Source organism: Manduca sexta, chromosome 14 (assembly GCF_014839805.1).
Source record: "Manduca sexta isolate Smith_Timp_Sample1 chromosome 14, JHU_Msex_v1.0, whole genome shotgun sequence".
NCBI classification, from domain to species: domain Eukaryota; kingdom Metazoa; phylum Arthropoda; class Insecta; order Lepidoptera; family Sphingidae; genus Manduca; species Manduca sexta.
Genome location: NC_051128.1, coordinates 7,978,283 through 7,998,429, shown reverse-complemented (window position 1 = coordinate 7,998,429; position 20,147 = coordinate 7,978,283). Strand labels below are relative to the sequence as shown.

At 34.5% G+C, this 20,147-nt stretch overlaps 2 protein-coding genes across 4 annotated transcripts; both read left to right on the top strand.

Annotated features, from left to right (window-relative positions):
- The first annotated feature begins 40 nt into the window (after positions 1-40).
- On the top strand, positions 41-9,309 carry LOC115456080 (ubiquitin conjugation factor E4 A). Its single transcript, XM_030184950.2, has 16 exons — positions 41-892; positions 1,756-1,887; positions 2,064-2,227; positions 2,305-2,484; positions 2,682-2,834; positions 3,001-3,169; positions 3,362-3,512; positions 3,760-3,954; positions 4,117-4,287; positions 5,211-5,334; positions 5,581-5,726; positions 6,295-6,444; positions 6,988-7,231; positions 7,433-7,595; positions 7,877-8,081; positions 8,338-9,309. Exons 1-16 carry the CDS (start codon positions 262-264, stop codon positions 8,471-8,473), a joined length of 3,114 nt encoding a protein of 1,037 aa, XP_030040810.1. The 5' UTR covers positions 41-261; the 3' UTR covers positions 8,474-9,309.
- Positions 9,310-9,965: 656 nt separating this feature from the next.
- On the top strand, positions 9,966-18,213 carry LOC115456081 (protein FAM117B). Of its 3 annotated transcripts, none has more exons than XM_037438583.1 (8): positions 9,966-10,046; positions 10,441-10,712; positions 11,519-11,646; positions 12,239-12,386; positions 12,746-12,885; positions 13,566-13,665; positions 14,284-14,387; positions 14,593-18,213. In XM_037438583.1, the coding sequence occupies exons 2-8, from the start codon at positions 10,511-10,513 to the stop codon at positions 14,758-14,760; spliced, it is 990 nt and encodes a 329-aa protein (XP_037294480.1). In that variant the 5' UTR covers positions 9,966-10,046; positions 10,441-10,510; the 3' UTR covers positions 14,761-18,213. The 3 variants fall into 3 exon arrangements, with proteins under 3 accessions (XP_037294480.1, XP_030040814.1, XP_037294481.1); XM_037438584.1 differs by having other exon boundaries at positions 9,980-10,046; positions 10,480-10,712; XM_030184954.2 differs by having other exon boundaries at positions 9,969-10,712.
- Positions 18,214-20,147: the final 1,934 nt, after the last annotated feature.

Genomic DNA, 20,147 nt, shown 5'->3' with positions numbered 1-20,147 from the left:
GGGTGGATTGTAAAAAAAAAAAAAATTCTGAACGAATATGTCAATGTCACAATGATAATCAAAAAGCAAAAAAGACAAATTTATCAATTTTGTGATAAGTCAGCATTTTACAAAAATATAAAAATTGTTTTTTCAAAACGGAATACTACCTTGTCGTCACACAATAGCTGATGAATTGCAAATCGTGTGTGAATGCATTTATTAGTGTTTTTAATATAGAACATAAAAGGGATTGAATTTATTGTTTACGAAAAACTTACGATGTCGGACCCAAGTAATCCATTTGCTGGTTTATTAGGATCATCAGATATTACGACTCCGCTTGAACCTCCTCAGCTCGAAGATAGTCCTATGCAAGTAAATTTAAAAACTTCTCAAGATAGTAAAGCGGCACATACCGTAAACAACATAGTGGAAAATGTTTTTCATTTCACCATAAACCCTAATGCTGTAGACAGTAAAGGAAATGGTGACCGACAGCTGGTATACTTAGAAGAATTAGCAGAAGCTACAAAACCTAATATTTACATAGATCTAGAAGCATTAGAACAAGCTTTATTTGAAAGATTACTACTGCCTGATGTTGAATCTTTTATAATACCTAAAGCAAGTAAAGTATATAAGGAGCATGTCATTCAAAAACAGATCTTTCCATACTTGTTCAGCTCTATGCAAAACCTTCAGAGTTATGATAGTACCAATGACAACACAGTGAAGAATGCACTAGTGAAGATGAAGGAGCTTATATTCAGAAATGCTGTAACTGCCTTGAAACAGCCAGCATTATTTGAAGGCCAAGACTTTGCAGCTCAGTTAGAAGAATTATTGCAACATGTAGACCCACAGAGCCATACATTTTTCATTGATATAGTCACAGCATTTATGTCAGATGGTAGGTATTTATCAACAGTACATTATAATGTTTATAATGAAAATTCATAAGACATATTCAAAAGTTTCAAATATGTATGAACAACTTGCAGTTTAAATTTGAAATTACATAATTTGCTATCTGGCAATTGTGGAGTGTAAACAAAGTAAATTTTACTGCGAAAAAAAAACATTATTGCGTGGAAAAAAACTAAGCATCCAGCTACCTGTGTCCTTAGTTCAGGTTTTGCTTATAAAAACCCTTTATGTATGCCTTAACTCTAGAAAAGTGACAGCTTATAAAAATGCATAGTCATTTTTGAATTGCATTACTAAATAAAAAACATATTCATCTTTGCCTCTGCTAACAACATACACAAAACCATTATGAATAACAAATATTTTCACCGAAATCCCAATTCTTGATATCTAGTTTTTTATTAATTTGTCGTTATGAGTGTTAGTGCATCAACAAATTTTCTTAGAATAGTAGTAGTGGTATTAGGGAATGTAAAATTAAAATTAATTTTAATAGATATTAATTTTGTGTGAAACTTTGTTTTTTATTCATAATATAGTTAGGGTAACTTATCTTTAAGTGTTATTTTCAAGAAGACGAATATGTGGTTTTATTTAGTAATTCAATGTCAAAAAGACCCCGTAAATTTACAATAGCTTGCCCCCAGCTCCCTCCCATGTGAAAAACAAATCTATGATAAGTCCTGCTACATTTTTCCCTGAGATCAAAAGTATTGCTTTGTCGTTCCCAGGAACTTCAAATAGCTACATACAAAATTTCATAAATATTGGTTCTCTAGTTCAGCCCTGAAAGCAGGCAGACGGGATTACTTTCGGATTTATAATATTATAAGTATGAATTTTCAGGTGATGTTAACTCACAAGAACAACTAAGAGATACTATGATACCTGTACTAAAAAGGATTCATACGGAAGTAAACAAATCTAATATCATCAATCTCCCTATTTATATTCTGCCATCAATACACCTGTTTGCTAGTAAGTATTAATAATACTTCAAACTAAATAAAAGATTTATAAATGACAGAGGGAAATTATGGAGTTTATAGGCAATTTATACCTGTATTTAAAATTAATAAATATCAAAGTTTTTTTTTTATATTAATTTGTTAATGAATTACAACAATAACTTAACAATATAATTCATGTAACAGGTAACACATACTTAGCACCCATTTTAATGGAAGCTTGCGAACCAAAGATAGAGAACAATGGAAGGCTGTATCAAGATTCTGTGATAGGTGCATTACTGAGTCTCTCAGTACTGCCCAGGACAGCATCATCACTTCATGAGTTTTTTGATGTACCTATGGACCAGGTATTTATACATAAATACATTTTAAATGAAAAAGAAAATACTTAATTTTTTCATTAATTTTGGCAATTCCTTTTCAGGCAGCAACTTCTCTTGTAGAAACATCAATATGGAATGCGTCATCACATTTAACAAATAACATGCATAAAATATTTCTTTCATTATTGAAAGGTGGGCCACACATGAGGAATCGATTACTAACATGGATTGGTAAATGTCTTAAGACAAATTCAGGCAGAGGTAAACTTTGGAATGTACAGGTAAGTTTTTTTTTTTGATGCTCTAAATAATTTTAATTAGGAAACAGTATATTAAATAGAATTATTTCATTTTACCCTTATTGGCTGTTGCTTAGAGTTATTTATGGTCGAAACCAAGATTGAACAAAGATTGCCAATACTTTAGCTTTATATTATACAGGCTGTATATTAATTGTTATGAATGTATATATTTTCAGGCTGGTGAAATAAGTGCAGCAACACTGAGTTGTGTATCAGATGGTTTCATGTTGAACCTGGGTGCAGTGCTTTTGCAGTTGTGTCAGCCATTTTGTATGTCACCTGATGATCCCAAATCACTAAAAATTGATCCCACCTATGGTGCAGTTCCAGTAAGTATTTTCTTAAATGACATTGGGCATAAGAAATTTTAATATTAACTACTAACTGTCTTGTCATGGGACTGAATGAAATGTTACAAAGTTATTACACCATACACATTTTATTCCTATACAATTGTAGTTTTTTAAAATTAATTAAACTTTTTGTGATTTTTAGCCTGAAGAATGTGCTGGGAAATCAGTACATTTAGATTGTTTACATAATGAAACATGTTTACTGCCAGCACGTGAGGGGGAGGATGGACAGAGTCTAAAGCGACCTACTGCCGATAGCTATAACTTTGTGACTGAATGTTTCTTCATGACGCAAAAATGCATAGACTTAGGTAAGACATTCAATATCTTGAAATGATATCTAAAAAATGTCTTTTATAGTTACAGGTAATAAACTGTCATTACTTGCATGTAGAAAAATCTGCATAAAATATTTCGAATAACATGCTTATTGTAAACTATGTTTACATTATAAGTTTTTTTTTGAAATAAATAGTCATTCGATTGTTTGTTGGTGAATGAAGGAGTGCGTGTGTGTGCGGAGAAGCTGTGGCGCTGCGGGCAGGAGGTGGGGCAAGCGCAACGCGCGCTGGCCGACGCTCACTCCGCGCCGCACGCGCACGCGCCGCGCCTGCTCGACGCCATGCGCTCTCGCGCCCAGCACCTCATGACTAGGTGCGCGAGCCTCATATATATACATCTCGCGCTCGTTAACCTTGTATATTAACTGTGTCTGACTTACTATCATAATTTATAAAAAAAAATGGTAGCTGTTATTCTAAAAAATATTTTTTTGTCCAGTTTCATGACGTATCATATGACTATAATCTGTAACCGTAACCAACACATTTCTCGCAGGAATTCCTTCTCATAGCACATCTACCCTTTTTTATATAGATTACCAATTGTATTTATTGTCCAGATTTGTGAGCCTCCGCTGCGCGCTGCTGGAGAACGACACGCTGATGAACCTGCACCGGCTGCAGGCGATGACTTGCACGTGGCTGGTGCAAGTGGCGTCGCGCGCCAACCCACCCTCGCCTCAGAGCAGCTATGCGCCCGGGGAACTGCTTCCCGTTCAGATGCCTATCGCCACGCCACCGCCAGATACGCTCAGGTAATGTGTTTTGATATCCTGTGTATATAGTATGACTCTTTTTATTTTTTATTAATGAATCTAGGTGGTATTTATGGAAGTCGCCCCTTCGGCGTAAGCCGTTCTTCTCTACTTTGTGCCAGTCTCATCCAGTGTGCAATACAATATGAGTTGTCACTTCAGATGCATTCCTGAGTTCGTGCTGGAGAACATAGTGGTGCTGATCACGATGGCGCGGCGGACGGTGGGCGCCATCACGGAGGAGGCGGACGTGGCGGGGCTGCTGCAGCCCGCGCTCACGCTCGTGCTCACCTTCATGGGCGACTCCACGCGCACGTACAACCCACATCTCAGGTATCATATATTTGGAATTCTGATATAGCAAAAATTTACCACTCAATCTGAATATCTATGTAAGTGATTATGATCCCCATTACCAGAGGAATAATAGCTTGATGCGTTACTGGTGTAAAAGCATCTGATATATTGATACTTTATACACACTCACACAATAGGGGATCGGCCTATGTTTGATTTTGTACATTATACTATATGTAATGGTTAGTAATACGAAAAAGAAGCACTCCTGCAAAAACTGCATAAAAATTGGTTAAAAAATGAGCAGGCAATTCATATTTAAAATATTGTAATGAGCAGAAGTGGGCGCGATGTGGGGATATCGCTTCATCTCTTTCTTTCGCATGCGTCGTAATTCCCGATGATATCACATGTGGGCATTTCGTCTTTTTTCTGTTTCTCGTTAATTACCCCTTCCACCGAAATTCAAAGACTTATAACTTGTTGATTTTTTACTGGATTTTAATAATTCCTTCCGTGTATAAAACAAAGTCGCTTTCTCTGTCCCTATTTCCCTTTGTATGCTTAAATCTTTAAAACTACGCAACGGATTTTGATGCGGTTTTTTTTTAATAGATAGAGTGTTTCAAGAGGAAGGTTTATATGTATAATAACATCCATTAAATAGTGGAGAATTACTGTTATTTTGTTATGTTATACCCGTGCGAAGCCAGAACGGGCCGCTATGTTTTTATATACAACGTTCACAGTTTTTCTGTAGTGTATTTAGTATCAGCATTGCACCCGTGCGAAGCCGGGGCGGGTCGCTAGTAATTTATATTATATAAATATTTGATAATATATAAAGAACAAAAATGAGTCCGGTACCCTCTTATTGTATAATTGAATTAATACAAATATTTATTCTATACCCACCTTAAATTAAAATCCAAAGATGTTAATGTAATTTTTTTTGTCAGAGCGCGTTTAGCCGAGTGTTTGGAGGCCATGTTACCAAATCACGCAGATGACCAACAACCACTGAGCAATCTGGCGTCCTTCTACAGAGAGCAATTATTCAAAGAACATCCACATAAACTTCAGGTATTATATTTTTTAAACTATGTATTTCTTTAATAATACATAATATTACGTATTTTTAAAACAAAACGGAAATGACAAAAGCTATATTTAATGTTTATATTGTTTTTACCATAGATCCAAAATCATATTGTTTAACTCCATTAATGTTTTTTTTGAAATCAAGTAAGGAACCACGTCATTAATCTGCTACAAAATGAATATAATAGCCACAAGAGAAAGAATATGAATTTAATATTTTAATTTCAGCTGGTGCCATGTCTCCTTGATGTATTTGTGGGCATTGAAATGACCGGTCAGAGCGTGCAATTTGAACAGAAGTTTAACTACCGCCGTCCGATGTATCTTGTTATGGATTTCTTGTGGCAGATGGAGGAACATCGAGATGCCTTTACGTAAGAAAATATAAACAGCTATACAATATATATAAATAATTATAATCAGTGCAAGATTAACAACAATTATATTTAACAAGAATGCAATGATTATAATATAAAACACACAGCACTGTATTAAGAAATATAAAATCGTTTTTTATACTAAAAAAGGGATCTAATAATAATATAGATTGTTATATTTATGACAATAATAAATAATGAAAAGCTCACAACAAATTTTGTCGAGACTAAGTCACTTCACTGAGTTTCTTCAAAGTTCAGTTTTTATTGTCTGAAAAAGTTCCTAAAACACTAGCGATTCATAGCATTACTTTTATGACACCAGCGCCATCTATTTAAAAGTTAGATTAACAAATTATACTATTTCCTATGGGTGTTGATGACTGAGGCAAAAGTTAGCCCAAGTGTCAATCCAGGACAAGGCCTACCTGTGTGCCCAATTTCTTCTAAATCTGTTTAGCTATTTTTGAGTTTAATTAGTAAATTAAAAGTAGTAAGAAGTACGATTGTAGAAAGTTTGAAGTAAGATGTTTGATACGCATATATAATATTATACTCATAACAGTCAACTGGCGAGAGCAGCTGAGGCGAACATGGAAGCAGTACACCCACCGATATTTCTACGTTTTGTTAACTTGCTCATGAATGATGCAATATTTTTACTGGATGAGGCGCTTGGCAATATGGCGCAAATAAGAACGATGCAAGCCGCACAGTGAGTACAATATCTATTTAACATATTTCATTGACGATGTATTGCATATTTTAGAACAGAATATTTAATAAATGTTTTAATCTTTTACAAGTAAATTGTTGATTTTAGTTAAATAGCTAGTCAGTATTAGATCTATTCACTGAAAATGTATTATTTAATGTCACATTTAGACTTTTAGCCAATAATATGCCAAATAACTTGATGCATAAATATGACTATAATTTATGTGTAACGAATACACCCGAATAAGTTGTTCACGCACTCGTATTCGTGGCTATTCGTTAATACAGGGCATGACGTATCTACATCAGCGTTAACACTGGCGACGTACTGCGAGTGATGATAAAGTGGGTAGGGATTTATGTAGTTTGGTTGGGTTATTCTTCATGCCGCTCGTGCTGCCCAGTGCTCTATTTTTTGGTGTTTTTTTTTACCGTGAATCAATAATCGCATTTCAAGGACTCGCATCTTAAAAGCATTGTCTTGGTGAGGCATAATATGTATATGAAAAAAATATCCTGAAAAATAATCATCAACTCGCAGAGAATCCGGCGCGTGGGCAAACTTACCACCGCAAGAGCGTGAGCAGAACCACGCGAACTTGACCCATATCGGCATGCTGGCGCGCTTCGACAACATCCTCGGCCGCGACACCATCCGCACGCTAGTGCGACTCACCGCGCACGCGCCGTACGTGTTCTGCCACCCCACGCTCGTCGAGAGGATCGCTTCTATGCTCAACTACTTCTTGCTACATCTCGTTGGTCCAAATAAGAAAAACTTTAAGGTATTTTCATTATTAAAACATTCCTTTCACGCGACAAAGTTTATAATTTGTACGAATATTAATATGATATATAAATTTGTACCATTTTACTTTTTAGTCACCAACATGGTCTACGTGTCAAAATGTACGTCATAGAATTGACAATACTATATAATTATGTCTAGTATGTTTTTATCTGTAACTTATAAAAATGGTTGGTAGGTAAAAGACATGAAAGAGTTCGAGTTCGACCCGGCCAGCACGGTGCTGGACATCTGCCGCATGTACGTGGAGCTGGGCAGCAACAGTCGGTTCTGCGGCGCGGTGTCCGACGACGGCAGGTCCTACTCGCCCCAGCTGTTCACGCTCGCCGAGGCTGTTCTAGGTGCATAAACTTCCTTTGAGTAATTTAGCTATTTTCATGAGCGGGCGTTACAAACTACCAGTAAAAATTCAATATTCAGTTTATTTTATTGTTGCCAGGATATACTGATAACAGACATATAAATATTTGTAAATGATTAATTCAATTAATTAATTTTCAAATAACTACATGTGTTGCTAAATACAATTTTATTTTACACTAATTTTAATAACAGCTCTATCTAGAATACTTTATTTTTATTGTTTTAACATTAATTATCTTTTACTACAATAATGCAACAGTTCGCATCGGAGGCGGTGGATTAATAGGTTCTCTACAAGAAGTGGCTGCGCGTGTCGGCCAATTGGCTGAACAAAAGCAGAGAGACGAAGAGATACTCGCGAATGCACCTGATGAGTTCCTGGATCCGATCATGAGCACTCTCATGATGGATCCGGTCATCTTACCGAGCTCGCGCACTACTGTCGACCGAACTACTATTGCCAGGTACGTGTTTTTTTTGCATAGACTGGGAAATAAGCAAGCAAGTCACGTGTTGTCTGCCATTATTAAAAACCTGTGATGAATGAATCTTACAGGAGAAATATAAAAATTTCGGGTCGGATAGGAAACAGATAGTTTAAAACATAGGTAACTACTTTTAATATAAAATCCTAGTTATTTTGTTGCTTCTGCTATTACGAATCATTTGACCATAGTCATTATATTCTAATGGAATACAATATGATTTTGTTTTCCCCAGGCATCTTTTGAGTGACCAATCAGATCCGTTTAACAGATCTCCACTATCTATGGACCAGGTGAAATCAAACACAGAACTAAAGGAGCGAATACATGCATGGATTGCCGAACAGAAGCAAAACTTTGCTCAAAAATAGATCACTCACAATATTTATTATAATGTAGTAATACATTTTAACGTTTGTACATTTTTGTTTACTAGGCAAGCTAATATTATAACTAGATGTAACATGTAGATTTCATACTGGCTGTACTCTATTCTAATATATTTTTACAGAACAGTTTCACACTATGGGTATAAAAGACAAAATATCTAAGTGTCAATTGCGTAAAATTAATTACAGTATTGTAGAGGGTAAAAATCTTTATTCTGCTGACGAAATTGTTAAAGGATAGAAATGACTCGGATGCTTAATATAAATCCATATTGAGTGAGGCCATGATTTACGGCATTTTTTGTAAAAATGTATTTTTGTCGTTAAATTTGTTTCATTGTATTATTATTTTCGTGTTTAAAATGAATGTAAATTTAGTGTTTTAAGTTACTACATATCAATCTGTTATAATGTTTGTAAATTATGATTTTTCTTTGCGTTGTGATAAATTTATAGTATGACTATGTTTATTATTTCAGTTTGTGGCCCATTCCAATTATATATAATATGGTCAATGTGTCTTTAATGTTTAAAATATATTTTTAAGTGAAGTAAATGTATTTAAAGCATTCCCCGAATCGATAAAATAAATTGTGAAATTATTAAGTTTAGGTAAAATCATTGTTGAGTTTCTGTTAATTTTGTTAACATTCTGTGAGAAGGGAAAAACATTATTGAATAAGAACGATGCCCGTCTATTTTATATCGTACCGTACCGTATCGAATTGACCGTCTTTTGTAATGGAGTAGCGTAACTTGTTACTTTATCGATGTTATGAAGTAACTGGTAATAATAAAATAATTGTGAAGAAAATTTATATTTTTGTTTTATATCCCCTTGTATTTTGTTAAAATAACAGCACATAATAAAAAAATATGGTATGGTTTTTCATTACTATATAATTGATCACTTGTATAATCAATGAATGTGCATAATGCGTAAAAGCAAAGGATTTAAAATTTATATACAAGATTACAGGTCAATATTTAAAAAAATATAAGTTGCCAATTTTAGGTTTAGACTGGCTAAGCTGGTGGGTTGATAGATCATCAATATAGAAATCACAATTTCACTTCTGAAAAGGCATCTCAATCGATGAAATAACATCATGAGTTATAAATCGATATGCGATCATCACTAGTTTTCACCAAGCTTGGCGCCATATATATTATAATTCTCTTTGCTTGGCACTCTGAGCTTGGCACCAATGACACCACCAACAATGACAGGTTCTGAGACCAAGTCTGTGTGTTTGGTGACTCTGAACAATGACAATCTGTGGGTTGTAGACCAAAAACAACTTTGTTTGTTTATGTATGGACGGTGATTTTTATTTTAAAATACATCTTAAACTAAACAGTTTTGGTAACGCCAATGTTAAACATTCAAATAAATTTTAAATCAGTATAGAAACTTATAAAAAAATACATTTAATTTATGGGAACGCGCAAACATTTCTATCGCCCACACACAACGACCATAGACAATTCCGTTGACATGGCGGAGTAATCAGCTGTTAATTGCAATGCTCGTGAATAGCTGAAAAAATATTCAGTAGGTATCGTTATTAGCTCGTTAATTTAATTATTTAAGTTGTATTTGATTTTAAATAAATGCTAGAAGGTTATCAACATGGCTCTTTGTGTAGTAGAAAGAGAATAACTAATGGCGCGATGTCTCTTGTCACTGTCAGCTTCATTCATCCATTGTGCAGAAAAAATGTGACTTGTTCGCTTTGTAATTCTGTTTTTATGTAATAAGTGGTTGTTGGAAATTAAGTGCACTCGTTATACGTGTCAGAAGATTTTTCTGAAGTGTAAGTAGTCCGTTTGCATAATAACAAGTGTTATGCTTAAAGTGGGAATGTAATTTTTCGGGATCTAAAAAACTCCCACCACAAAGAGTGTGTACAGCGTCCGCGAGTAAACTGAGTATTTTTCTCGTGCAGTGGTATTTGAGTGTAAATTTTGGTGTCGGTACGGAAAAGTTTAGCGACGGGCCGGCGACAGCAGGTGAAGATGTCGGGCCGTGTGAGGAAACAGTCGGATTGTCCCGTGGGCAAGCAGGGCCCGATGCGGGCGACGCTGCCGGTGTCGTCGGTGATGAAGCAGAGTGGCGGCCACAAGAAGAACGCGAGCAACAGTCCCAACCTGTGGCGAAGGATATCACCTGATCACGCTCTGTCTGGCCAGAGGAGCCCTGGAGCCGTCAACTATAAAGGCTAGTATAAACAAAACTTATTACGCCAGTTAGCCTAACATTTAAATGTTTGACTGCTTAAAGTATAATTTGTAACCCAACATGCACATATCTATCAAAGTATTTTTGTTTTGCAATAAGAATCTTAGAGGATTAATATATTTTTATCCCATTAATAACGAAAGAATAGTAACCAATGCCATAAATACATAAATTCGCCATTCTTTTTTAAAAAGTTTGGAGAAGTATAATTCTTTAATAATATTGGAGGCCACTGCTTTTACATATTAAAAGTTATATTGAACCTCACATTTGTATACAGTGACTTATCATATTTTTTTACCTATATGGAGGGTATTTATAAAATTGTGATTATAAAAACAAAATTTCAGTTATTTAAATGAATGTAACTGTGATCTCTGTTTTGTTTTAACATTATTACGCATGATTTCAAATTTCAAGTTTATTTATTTCACAAAAGTATATATTGTATAAATACAATAAGTAAACAGATGAGTTACTTAGCATCTCACATTAAATGTCAATATAACTATGGCTATTCCAAAATTAATTTCCTTTTAATGTAGTTGTTTAAAAGCATAACAACTAATACTTTTCTTTTATAACTAATGTTACATAGTAATAGCCAAATCCTTTTAGCTTGTATTACCTAAAAAAACAGGTGTTAAAATGCTCCAGTAAATAGGATTCAGTGCAGTTTGTGCAATATTTTTTTCATTTTTAGTACAGTACTAATTATTACCTAAATTAACCATGAAAAATTAAAATATCAAACTGGTTACCATACATTTTATAATTATTTACAGGCAAGGGAAGGTTTGGTGCAAGTGTGATCAGGCGTACGGCATCACTCGACACGCTATACCACAAAGGACAGTCATCTAGGGATTATTATCTCCATGCGGGCCAATTGCAAGTTGATAAGTCTACACAAGTATGTTTGCCACATTATTATGTTTTTCACAACTGATTGCAGTTTACATTGATATCAGCAGGTTCAGTTACAGCTATGTGTATATGTATATCATGAAGGACAAAGTACATACTATCATATTGCTGTATTTATGATAGTATTTTTTATGTAATATTATTTTTGTGTTTTTAACATGTAGTAAGGTTGTAGGGTGCATAATATTATGGTGTAAAAACATAATTTTGTGAATTATTTAATAGACCAATTTAGTAGAAAATTTTGTTCAACTATTAATTTTCAACAACGGGCTGTATGTTTATCTATAACTAAATTTATGTTAAAACTTGTCCTATATAAATACTTTATTACCTAGAGCCCCATTTGCTAGAAATATTATATTCTCTTTTGATGGATAAGGGTTACATAGCTCCTTGTGGAATCTTATAAGAAATCCGAAAGTAATAAATATTTTTATAAAGACAATAATTATGTGTTGAAAGCACTTTGAGTGTTAAAATAATTAATAATATATATGAGCAATCCCTTACCAAACAAATACCCTTTTTTCAGTCCTGTGTTTACAAAGCAGTAAATATGATTATGTTTTAAATAGACTGACGAAGGTGGCGGGACGTCTGGGCGCTCATCACGAGGCTCTGAAGACGATAAACTAGATCGCTTTCTACGCAGCCGCTTGCAGAGACCACACAAACCATTGGCATCTGGAGATTACTCAGCCCACACTATGAGCTCTACTCTATGTGAGTATTGGCAATTTTGTGTGACTTGTTATAAATTAATGATTATCCTTTGCAATGATAAATATTATTTATATTTTAAAGCCCATATAATATTACTATTTAAATGTTCCATTATCCAAAATGGCTAGATAGAGCAATCATTTGTCACGGTGTGAGGTGAGTCGTAGTAATACACACTTCAGCAATTTTTTTTTACCAATATTGTGATGATATAGTTTGGGTGTGAATTTTTGATGATTTAAAACTTAATACCTCATATTTTTCTATATATTTTTATGTCACTAACATTTTAATACTCTATATCTATTTCCATATATTTTTTTATACATGTTTTATACATATTTTGTTATTTTTTTTAGGGTCCCGCTTCGGCAGTGGCAGTGCACCATTACGAGCTGCACGTTCGTCTGTAGAGGGCCTCAACCAAGAGATAGAGAGACTTGTTTTAAATCAAGCCAGTGGCACTCAAACACCACATCTCGACCGACTAAGAGACAAAGTAATACAGTTATTATTTATATTTGTATTTTAAGTCTTTAAGTATTTTTAAGTATTATTTATATTTTTAAGTCTAAATATGTACAGTGTAGTTCTTTCATATCGACATTAGCATTTAAATTTCAAAAGCCTTTATTTACCAAAAAAAGAGTAGATTTTGTCTCCCTCTGCCTTTTGACCAAAGGCTTTATCGAATAATCGTATTTTCATTCATTTTGTTTTCCTCTGCGGTTGTCTCCCTTTTGACTGAAGGCCTTCTCAAATAAACGATATTTTCCTCGGTCCCTTTTTGATTCTCCTTGACAATCCTACAGTTTGTTGCGGGTTCTTTACCCAGGTTCCTACAATCCAATATACTTCTTTCCATACTTCTTTAACAACAAATAAGAAGTTTGATCAGATACCGCTCCCGTTTGTAGTATGCAGGAGCTAAAGAGTTTTCTTTAAACTGTAAGAGAGTATAGAAGGTTCCTCAGTCTGGTTTTCATTGACCAGAAATGTTTCCACGCTTTTATTACTCTTCAGTTTATTTATTCTTTAAAAGAGATGACTTGCCATAAATATCTATCTCTATTTCCATATCATATTATATTAAATACATACTTGTAAAGTACATTTTATAGCTGAAAAAAAAATCGTACATGAAATGTTTGATACATTATATTATTTGTAATATTTCAGGTAACACCAGAAGGTCATCGCGCGCCTCTCGCCGAGCTTCTAAGACGTTCTGTCAATACACAAACTCCGCATGATCTTAGTCACACTGCGCATTCTTCAGGTACATGATATTCTAATGCTTACTTTCCATTACTCATGGACTAAAATGACTTCGTTTAACATGGTCAATTATAATCTTTATAAAAACTGTATAAACATTCAAAAAATTCACACTATACAATAATTGTTTTTCTTGAATGAGGCATATATGTTTTTCTTATTGCAATTATACTTGTTGTGAATGATGTTCCTGTACAAAAATAAATTAAAATGTATGTTTAAATGGAAAATGATATTATTTGATTTAAACTACATTATAATAAATTATGGGAATAGATCCATCATCCCGAGGGTCACTCTCCAGTGATGGTTCTGCAGAGCTACTTGCAGCAGGTCTATACACAAACTACCAGCTTTTAGTAACAGATCCCCCTCGCAATGTACCATAGATATTTTTGCACTGAACACTGAATGATTTGAATATCCACAAGCATGGAGTTTCATACATTTTTTAATTTGCATATTCGCTTCAATGATTTTTTGATTGAGTGTAGATTGGAATAATTTAATCAATTTTTACTTAATAAGTTGAATAGTAAATGTAGGCTTTTGTTTTCTTTTGCTTTATTTATTACTTGATTTAGGGCAGTTAGTATATATTTGCAATCACATTTTCCAGGTGGCAGTGTGTGTTCATCCCCTGATCTCGATGGATCTAAACTTGGAACTTCGCCGCAAATTAATCGTTTCTTAGCGCGCGAACCTCCAGATGGTTGTGAAAAAGTAAGCTTCAAATTTAACTTGTTTTCTTTGCCAATGTGACACTAGTCTTAACTTTTTTAATTATTTAGTACTGTGCGACGTCAAATTTTAATTTATATTTTTTTTGTTTGTAACCATACTCTAGTTTGCTCGTGTATTACTGATGAGGCAAAATGGTTTCGCTACTATATAATTGCCTTACTCATAAGCAAAAATGTTATTCTAGGTGAATTTGAAAGCTGGCGAGGGCGCATACACGGAGCCGGTGTCGGTGATGAAGCCGGCCGTGGCGGGGTTCACGTTGCGGCCGTCGCTGGGCTCGGCGTTCCAGCCGCTGCAGCCCGCGCCGCCGCCCTCGCCGCCCGCCACCGCCACCGCCTCCACATCACACTGATTCGACCCCGCTCTATACTTTCCCGAGGTATAATGTTGCGTAAAATATCTACGTAGTTGTGACCGGTGTGACGTACACTGTAGAGATGATTTTGGCATCTAAAAATAAATACACTTCTTTCGTCCAAAGCATTTTGTACATTAACGGCCATGATTGGTTGCGAAAAGTATTTAACGCATTTTTATACGCGCCAATATTATCCCTACAATTTACAAGCACCGAAATAAACGCAATAATGTACAATCTTAAATGGTTTAAATGGCATATTATGGCATTGTTTTTGTGACATGATAGGATTTTGTATTTTTTTTGGCATTTAGTTGATGTTGTATCAATGCTATGCGTACTAACCCACTGGGTAAACAACATGTCACAGTCTACTATTTTAGTTTTATTGATACAATAATTAATCACTTGACACATAATATGGGGATCCCATAATTATATTCATACATTTCTGTTTTAACATTTGTTATGAAAAACATAGGTCATCCCTCACATTTTATCTGTTATGACAATAATATTGTTTAAACATAATATTTTAAAATGGAGAAAATTAATAAATGTCCCTTGATACTGAAAGTATTGGATATCTGTCAATTCTATCAAATGAGTGAGATGATAAAATATGTCTCAATATAAAATTCATATTAGACTTGCAATTATTTTGCTGAATTCAACATGTATTGACAAACAACCAAAGTGATTTTATCAGAGAGTTAGATAAAATAATGAACCAAACAATGAAAAATATTGTGGAGTACGAGTAAGCACTATTTTGTCCCGATATTATTGTAAAACAGTAGGTTACAACTAAGGTACCCTTTTATTTTATAATTTAGTTGTTACAAGCACTCACTACTCCAGCCGATTCGACGACATGACTGGATATATATTTGATCTCATGTATATAATTAAAATTGTGTACATACATAACTACATGTTGCAAACATATAATTTTTAAAATGTTATAGTGTAATGGTAATGGAATTTTGTTTCTCAAAATAAGTTGTGTTTCTTTGAACGATTGAATATTTATGACTTCGGACCAAACTCAAAGGGCCAGAGCACCATATAACGGTGAAGGATATCATCGGTCGGTAGAACGATTTTCTAATGCAGAGCTTTAAATTGTGGGACTTGATGAAAGAAAATGTATGAAAATAGACTGAATTTTTTAAACTTTACTCATACTTTGATACAGGTATCTTGACTTTATGTGTTACGTAGTGTAGTGTATTTGTATGAAGTGCCTGGTCATGATTATTGTTTTATCTTCTAACAATCGAAATAAAATTTAGTATCATAGTGTTTATTTACGAAACACTCATTTTGTTTCTGCTAAGTTGGTCAGTATCTGTATCGGGTACATGAGCATATGATTTTGTATCATTTGTTTATGGAAGGATGGTAAACGCGGGTTGGATCTCTCATTTTGGCCAAAATGCATTTTTATCATCGAGACTGATAATGTAGTATGTTGACAACTTACATATAATCATAGTTAGATCTGCTTTTGGACATACGCAATTATTTTTTAACCTTTTGTAAATTTCGACGGCAAATATATATTTTGGATGGCTCACGTTTGGAATATTATAATATAGTATTTAATCTTATCATTGCTCAAATCAAAATTTTTATGAAGAGCCACACTTATGATAATACGCCGAATTTGAAAATGTTAACTTAGTGATTGTAATATTTCCAGTTGCTGATGCAAATTAGTACCTATTGATTATTCAATAAAAGAATGTGATGATAATGTAAGTGAATCGATCGAAACCGAGTGTTGATCGTAGCTTGACAACTTCTGATACTGGCGACCGCTAGTGCTGTCTGAGTAACAACGCGAGGGTTAGGACATGTTGTGAGCATGTCGCACAAAGTGAACAGTATCCACGAGTTGTGAAGTGGTAACGAAGGTGCTGCATAGTGAATGTAAGTATGTACAGTAACAGGACTGACTTGTGACTAGACAGCAGGGTGTTGTAGGTGCGTTCGTTGGTTTTACGTAGTACGCAGTACGCTGTACGCACTTGTGCCGGACGATGTCTGATGACGTCGGATCACCTAGTGACAGATCGGATCCATAGCCCACTGCTGACAAAGATAAAAGCATTTCTTGTATACATCTTAAATAATGTGTTGTATAAATGCCACCCAAAGGTCATCAATGATTTCAGGTTCATTATTAGTAATAATAATCGAAGATATTGTGCAAAAACATTAGCATGGAAGAAAAACCGAGCCAGTATTTAAAATCCGGATTTCTGTGTGAAATGTTTCTGAAATAAGTGCAATATAGCTGTAATGTCGAATAATTACTCGAGCAAACCGTTAGGTACTCTATTTTTGAAGATAATGTGATTGTTTCATGTACTTTCATGCCTCTAATGGAAACGTGTTAGTTTGCTTCATTCTTCTCTTAGTTAAGAGCTCACATTTGTGCAGTAACATGAGCTTGGTGGTTATTTTGCGTCGCTTCCTAACAGCTTCCATGTCGCTAATAGATTCCCCTACTGTTCAAATTCAAAACAATATAATGCTTTACTAATAATGTTAGAGTTACGTCACAGGTCCAGGTTGTATTGTAGGATTTATATTAGCCTATCCGAAATATCGTTACCTAATTTAAGGTTTAGTAAGTTTTAGTGATGTGACCGAAAATTATTAGCTGTTAATAAATGTGTGCTATAAAACGGTCCCCTTGCTATTTTTAATTTGTAAACCACTGGGACGCTGACGAGGCTCCTAAATAAAGATGTGAGGACTATTCACCAAAAGTACTCGAGAGCGCGTCCGAGTAACTGTCTCCGCGTCTTTATCTGGGAACCATAAATGTTTAATAAAGTACATAAAGATATTTTTCTATGTTCAGGGTAGAAGCGAGATGATGGTGTATCATAAAAGTATCTTGGCTAGAACCTTAGATTTGATACTTCTTTTTATAGATGGTTATATTATTTTAAAGTTTGCTTTTTAGATGGACGATAAGTTTTTATTTTAATTATTATGATATTAGATTAAATACTAACATTAAAACTAAACCAAAAGTGCCCATTGAGATAAGTTTATAATTTAAGCAAGCCTTTTGTTCGGCATTTTGTTAATGAATAATGTTTAGGAGACAAAATTAGAAAATAAGAAAAATTATCGAACGATTGTTGAGTTTTAGTTATCTAAAATTGTTGAGGTTTATTGATAAAAAAATTCATTTAGTTTTTTTACACGCAGTGCTAAACAAAGGGCTTGTTTAGTTAGAGGCATTAATTAACATCAATATGAATATCTACTTTAAGTAATAATAAGATAATGGTTTTATTATAGTTTTGTTTCAGAAAAGAAATTCTAATTACTATTTTTGTTTCCAATATTTTATCACTTTAATCTGTTTTCACTGTAATGTATCTTGCTGTATTGCAGACATATCCAATATACAGACTGATTTAATCAGGGACTTTTATTTTATTGCTTTAATTATACCCCTAAGATTTAAAGCTAACAAATCATTCTTTAATCATAGATAAGCACAATAGTATTTAAGAGTTTTAATCATTTATTTGTCCCAAAAATGGAATTATACTTGGGTGATGCTGCCAGACTGCCTCGGTGGCATTGCGTGTGCGGTCTTGGGTTGAAATCCCAGGGCGGGCAATTCTGCTGAGTATCAGCTGGGAGTCTGGAAGTTGTGCCCGATAAGGCGATAACCACGCCTCTTATCATATTATGGGACGGAACACACTTGACGAAAAGTGCGTGCACTGGTTGCGCTTCTGCTACCCCTTCGGGGATAAATGCGTGATGTGCTTTTGTTATTGTTCTGATACTGCCAGCAAAAACTATTCCAATTATTTTCTAGAAATGTGAGATATATTGGACTAGCTTATTGAAAGATGAAAACTGACCACAATATCAATCATGTTTAGTGGTTATTTAAACAAATATATATCTTCTAAGAGGTCAGTTCATTGGCGCAGCTAAAAATGCATCTCCAAGAATTATTTTTCTGTCCCATTGATGCTACATAAATATTATTATAACAAAACTGGCACTGTGTTACGAGTTATTCATCATTTTGTTACGAGAAGCCCTTAGACAAAGAGTATTATAATACTACAGAAACCCATTGACTTTTCAAAAAGCTTAAATAAGATACAAAATCCTCATTATTTATGTCAAATCTTACCAAACAAAGCATAATATATAAACTTACTACATAAGATTATGACTCGATGATTATGACACTTTGGATTTTTATTGAATTATGCCATACTTTCACTGGATAATAAGCGTATCCAAGGGAATTATTATATACTAGCTTTTGCCCGCGGCTCCGCCCGCGTTATAAAGTTTTTCAAGCTAAAGTTTTTCGTTATAAAAGTAGTAGTTTCCCGGGAGCCTATGTTCTTCCTAAAGTCTCAAACTGTCTCCATACCAAATTTCATCTTAATACGTTAGGTAGTTTTTGAGTTTAACACGTTCAGGCAGACAGATGCAGCGGGGGACTTTGTTTTATAATATATTTTTAGAACTTTTTAAGAGGAACAATCCCGTCATACGTCATTGTTGCATAACTTTAACCGTTTACGCAGCGCACGCAACGGAAGCTCTCAAAACTAATAAATTGTCCCCGTTTTTGCAACATGTTTCATTACTGCTCCGCTCCTATTGGTCATAGCGTGATGATATATAGCCTATTGCACTCCACGAACAAAGGGCTATCCAACGCAAAAATAATTTTTCAGTTCGAATCGGTAGTTCCTGAGATTAGCCATTACTGCTCCGCTCCTATTGGTCATAGCGTGATGATATATAGCCTATAGCACTCCACGAACAAAGGGCTATCCAACGCAAAAAGATTTTTTTCAGTTTGGACCGGTAGTTCCTGAGATTAGCCATTACTGCTCCGCTCCTATTGGGTATAGCGTAATGATATATAGCCTATAGCACTCCACGAACAAAGGGCTATCCAACGCAAAAATATTTTTTCAGTTCGAATCGGTAGTTCCCGAGATTAGTCATTACTGCTCCGCTCCTATTGGGCATAGCGTGATGATATATATCCTATAGCACTCCACGAACAAAGGGCTATCCAACGCAAAAAGATTTTTTCAGTGTGGACCGGTAGTTCCTGAGATTAGCCATTACTGCTCCGCTCCTATTGGGTATGGCGTGATGATATATAGCCTATAGTACTCCACGAACAAAGGGCTATCCAACGCAAAAAGAATTTTTCAGTTTGGACTGGTAGTTCCTTAGATTAGCGCGTTCAAACAAACAAACAAACAAACAAACTCTTCAGCTTTATATAACAGTATAGATATGGAAATATGATATTTTGACAAATAAGATTCAATACTTAATAAAATATAGTGTTGGCTTTT